Source organism: Austrofundulus limnaeus, unplaced genomic scaffold (genome assembly GCF_001266775.1).
Source record: "Austrofundulus limnaeus strain Quisiro unplaced genomic scaffold, Austrofundulus_limnaeus-1.0 Scaffold4, whole genome shotgun sequence".
NCBI lineage: Eukaryota > Metazoa > Chordata > Actinopteri > Cyprinodontiformes > Rivulidae > Austrofundulus > Austrofundulus limnaeus.
This window is the reverse complement of record NW_013952406.1, coordinates 1,601,567-1,606,822: the sequence shown is the minus strand read 5'-3', so window position 1 is coordinate 1,606,822 and position 5,256 is coordinate 1,601,567. Positions and strand designations below refer to the sequence as shown.

Sequence of the window (5,256 nt, the reverse complement as noted above, 5' to 3'; positions counted from 1 at the left end):
TCTGGTGAAAATTTCATGTCATTAGCACCTCTAGTAATATATTTACTGAGAAAAATGGTGACGTGTTCAATACTTATTTTACCCGCTATATATACGGCAGGTATTTTTTAAAAACATTGCTCAGTAAAACCGTCAGAATGTTAAGTTTTTGTTGTTGTTTGTTTGAATGTGCATTTTTGTCTCAGGTGCAGCAGGGAAGCCCCTCGTCCGTCAGTTCAGCCAACACAGAGCACTCCTTGTGCTTGATGAAGCCAGCGTCTCTTCACTTCCTCCACAAAGCCACTCAGGTACATCGTGCCCAAAACAAAACATTTAATTAATCACTGTAATCTGGATTAAAATGCTAGTAATGACATCTCGTTTTATGATATTTGTCAGTGGCTTTAAAGTATTCCTCATTAACAAACCAATTGTGCTCCCCTTCAGTCCGACCTGACTATAGAGAAACTAAGAGCGATGGAGAACAACAAGAACTCTGACCTGGAGAAGAAGGAAGGCCGGATAGATGATTTGCTGCGGGTACGAATCCTTTTACAATTCATCCCTGCCGCTCTGCCCTCCTTCTGTTTCTGTGTTTTTTTTTCTCATSATATTCTCTCTGTAACGATGTTTCACTGAAGAGCCGACATGTTAAACAAAATCAAATGTAACATTACAGTGAGGACTTTTCTTCCATTTTCTTCTGCAGGCAAACTGTGATCTGAGAAGACAAATCGATGAGCAGCAGAAGATGCTGGAGCGATACAAAGAACGGTTAAATAAGTGTGTGACCATGTCCAAGAAGCTGCTTATTGAAAAAGTAYGTTCGTCTTCCTGCAGTTTAATATTTTTAGGGTTATTCAGAGTGTTTGACTCTCTTTACTGTGCTTCTCAGTCCAAACAGGAAAAAATGGCGTGCCGCGATAAAAGCATGCAGGACAGGCTTCGACTGGGTCACTTTACCACTGTAAGGCACGGAGCGTCTTTCACCGAGCAGTGGACGGACGGATATGCATTTCAAAACCTTATCAAGTGAGAGCTTTTCTTCCTTTTAAAACCTGATTTTCATCTCATAAGAGCCAAACGCTTTCTCACGTTTTGACTTTGGGAGTGTGAAAGTCTGCGGCAAATCTTACCTCATTGATCCCYGACGTAATGCGATGTTTCCAGACAACAAGAGAGAATCAACTCTCAGCGAGAGGACATCGAAAGGCAGAGGAAGCTCCTGGCCAAACGCAAACCGCCTTCWATGGCCCAGACTCCACCGCCGAGCCTGGAGCAAAACAAACGCAAGAGCAAGACCAACGGAACAGAAAGCGAAGCGTACGAACGACACCTCTTTTTATTCTACTTTTTGTTTCATCCCTCCCTCACATACATGTTGAAAGCCACACTGAGWTTGCTTCAATTTTCTAACAGATTATCCCAGGCAGAGTACCATGAGCAGGAGGAAATCTTTAAACTCAGATTGGGATACCTTAAGAAGGTGATGCAGCTTGTGTTTACGGCRAACTTTGTTTCCAGACTGAACTGAGGTCTTTCTGGGGAAGTGTCTTTTTGTTGCTCAAATCCTGCTTTAATGTTGTTTTGCAGGAGGAGGCGGAGATCCAGGCAGAACTGGAGAGATTGGAGCGAGTCCGGAACCTTCACATACGTGAACTGAAAAGGATCCATAATGAAGATAATTCCCAGTATGACCTTTCTTTTTCTTTTCTTCTTTTCATGTCTTTTTCTTCATCCATTTCAGTGAAGGCTTTGAGTTTAAAATGATTTTGTGTTTTAGCTTTGTTAATCTAGTTTTTTACACCTGATGTCTAATGTGTATTCTTGGCTGCTTGTCGGTGTGAATGCTTTTGTTCAGACATGTTGTTCTTTGTAACAAATAAGGTAATGTKTCTTCAGACAGCTTTGGTAAAGTTACTGTTGTAATCAAGGTGACTGTTCAGGCACGAAACCGTCTCCAAAAATAGTTGTCAAGGGAACAGAAAGGCGTGCGCAACGAAAGTGACTTCTTGTCTTTCTGTTCTGAACTGTTCCCGTCCGTCTCTGTGCTCTAATGACTTCTTCATCTCGTTTTCTCCCTGCTAGATTTAAAGATCACCCGACGCTAAATGACAGATATCTGCTGCTCCATTTGCTCGGGCGAGGAGGTTTCAGTGAAGTGTACAAGGTGGGAATGAGCAGGGAAACACTTTTTTATTAAGTGATGAGCTGATGGATCATCGCCTTTTTTTTAATTCTTTTCTTGTCCAGTAAATTTTATTGCAAAATTCATTATAGTCTGGTGGCTTTAAGAGAACAACAGTATTTATGTTGTTTTTGAACATGCTAGTTGTGTGAACGCACAAACCTTGTTCAGCAATTTTTGTGCTATTTTAACRTATATCAAAACATCCAGCTCCTTCAGGATATTCTGACGTTTGATATTTCAGCTTTTTGTACTGTTTTTCACTTTTTCTGCCATTTTTCCCTCCATTGAAAATGAATGGAGCTGTTTTCAACATCCCTAAAATCCTTCAAAATGTTTCTAAATCTTTGCAGCACCTTACACCTTTTGTTCTGGTTCTTCTCTTTTTAACTTCCTTGAGCTAACTTTTAGCTTCTTTTTTTTGCTAACTTTAGCTTTTTTCTGCTATTTCAGCTAAAAGTCTGCTCCTGTCTGCTATTTTTGTGCTTCTTTTGGCCAATTTGAGCTGTTAATGCTAAACAGTTCTGCTATATTCAGCTATTTGCTGCAATTTTAGCTAAAGTTCAGCTGTTATTAACTAAAGTTAGCGTTTTTGAGCTAAATTCACATTTTCGTGGCTATTTCAGCTTCTTTCTGCTTAGTTCAGTAAGCTTGTGCTCCTTATCCTTTTCAGCTACACTTTAGCTGTTTTACTGCATTTATGCAATGTTTAAACTATTTTTAATTGTCAATTTTTTTGTACTTTTATTATTATTATTTTTATGCCAATTACACATTTTTATACCAGTTTCATCATCTGGGTGCTATTTTTAATTTGTGTCTGCTAYCTTTAGHTTGTTTTTATGCTAATTTTTAGGTTTTTTTCTGCTTTCTACTCTTTTTAGCTATTATTCTGCTGAGTTAAACATTTTTATTCTTGTTTCAGCTTCTCAAATTAAACTGTGTTTTGCTATTAAACCTTTTCAGCTCCATTTCAGCAGGTTTTTCAGCTAAAGTTTTCAGCACKAAGCGTTCACATTAGCATTTTCGCAGGAAATTCAAATTCTCTCGTTTGTTTTGCCTTTAATTATCTGTGATTATGATGTGAAAAATTTGACTTTGGCTAATTCTCATAGTGTCCGCTGTGCGTTCTTTACTGGTCTAAAGTTGACTTTTAACGTTTTGAGGTAAATCACTGAGCCAAAAAAAGTCGAGTTCCAAGAATCTGCTGTCACTGCAGTAAAAGTGATTAATGAACACGGCTGATTTATGTGAGGCAAGAGGCTTGCTTCAGCTAAAACCAAACAATGCCAAATACAGTTTCTATCTCACTGCAGACCTCCTCTTTTTATTTTTCAGGCCTTTGACTTAACRGAGCAAAGGTACGTCGCCGTTAAAATCCACCAGTTAAACAAGAACTGGAGGGAYGAGAAGAAGGAAAATTATCACAAGTGAGTGTTTTATGGTTTTTAACACAKCACCTTCACCGTGCTGGTGTTTGTCTTACCTGTCGTCAGATTTATGGTGTTTATAACGGAAACGTTTTGTTTTCTTTCCAGACATGCGTGCAGAGAATATAGAATCCATAAAGAGCTCGACCACCCACGAATAGTTAAACTCTACGACTACTTTTCACTTGACACTGACTCGTAAGTCATTCCACAATATATACTCACCCCCCGCTAAATCGAACTGAGGTCTTCTTTTATTTGTTCGGTTGGCTCGTTAGTTCTGTTTAACTGCAAGCGTTGAGGGTGATGATCCCGGTTTTCCGAGCAGGTTCTGCACGGTGCTGGAGTACTGCGAGGGCAACGACCTGGACTTCTACCTGAAGCAGCACAAACTCATGTCGGAGAAAGAGGGCCGCTCCATCATCATGCAGATCGTTAACGCCCTGAAGTACCTCAACGAGATCAGACCGCCTATCATCCACTACGACCTTAAACCTGGTGAGTCTTGGCTTTTCTCCGCCTCCAGTCTTTGCCCATCTGTGTTTTACACATTCATCTTTCTGCGATCTTGTCGGTGCTCATCAGTTTTAGTGTAAACTAGAACTAAAATGTTTGGGGTCTCAGGTAACATCCTGCTCGTAAACGGCACCGCCTGCGGGGAGATAAAGATCACAGACTTCGGCTTGTCCAAGATCATGGACGACGACAGCTACAACTCCGTAGACGGGATGGAGCTAACCTCACAGGGAGCGGGGACGTACTGGTGAGACGAGTGTGAACCACTCTTTGTGATTTGAACTGTAACAAACGCTGAAAACTCAACAGACACAAAGAAAATGATAATAAATAATATAAGTTCAGTGTTTTCGTACTGCCTGATTTGGATACTTTGAAATACCACATTTCACACGTTCTAAACCAAGTTGTGTTTTCTTCAGGTACCTGCCCCCCGAGTGCTTTGTGGTCGGCAAGGAGCCGCCGAAAATCTCCAATAAGGTCGACGTGTGGTCCGTGGGAGTCATTTTCTACCAGTGTTTGTACGGCCGCAAGGTAGGAGACCGACTGAAGCAAAGTACTGTGACCCAGTGTTGGAGGGGTCTCTGTGTTCTCAAGTTCTGTTGTGGCAAAAAGCGTAAAAAGCAATAAATTAAATTAAAAACTTCACTATCATCAAACTAGAACACCGGGTAGAAATTAAAAGTTCATCAAGAGCTAATCTTAAGTTTTAAATTTTGTCAAAGTTGTTTAAAAATTGGCTTTGGTTTTCAGATTTATGTCCATTTATTCAAGCAGATGTAGAAATGACCATTTTTCCCAAAATATAAAACATACAGAACAAAACGGATTGATTATAGAAAGAAATGCGACAAATGATTTCAGTAGCTTTCATTTATTTATAATTTGCACTCGACGTGTAGTTCATTAATTTTTTTATTGTTAAATTTTTTTTACAATCCATCATGTATACAAGAAAGAAAACAATTTTCAGCAGATTTTGGTTGCTGTGATGCACATTAGCTCAACAAACGCCTGACATTTTGGTGGAAGGAGGAGATCTGTTTAACGTCTTATGTTTGGACATTTATAAAAAGAAAAAAATAGTATAGGTCTTCTGGACGGGTTCTTCTCTAATGAAACGTTTCGTCTCTCCTCCAAGAG

At 39.7% G+C, this 5,256-nt stretch overlaps 1 protein-coding gene across 3 annotated transcripts in view; it reads left to right on the top strand.

The window, feature by feature from the left end:
- The window catches only part of tlk2 (tousled-like kinase 2), a 15,796-nt gene that overhangs the window by 6,187 nt on the left and 4,353 nt on the right, over positions 1–5,256 (top strand). For 2 of the 3 annotated variants that reach the window (XM_014022761.1, XM_014022774.1), the window contains 12 exons: positions 186–287; positions 427–519; positions 689–799; positions 875–1,011; positions 1,150–1,465; positions 1,573–1,670; positions 2,068–2,149; positions 3,506–3,597; positions 3,706–3,795; positions 3,926–4,095; positions 4,222–4,360; positions 4,536–4,647. In XM_014022761.1, the coding sequence (XP_013878215.1) occupies positions 186–287; positions 427–519; positions 689–799; positions 875–1,011; positions 1,150–1,465; positions 1,573–1,670; positions 2,068–2,149; positions 3,506–3,597; positions 3,706–3,795; positions 3,926–4,095; positions 4,222–4,360; positions 4,536–4,647 (1,542 nt within the window). The remainder of the gene's footprint in view (positions 1–185; positions 288–426; positions 520–688; positions 800–874; positions 1,012–1,149; positions 1,466–1,572; positions 1,671–2,067; positions 2,150–3,505; positions 3,598–3,705; positions 3,796–3,925; positions 4,096–4,221; positions 4,361–4,535; positions 4,648–5,256) is intronic. The other variant, XM_014022768.1, reaches the window with a different exon arrangement.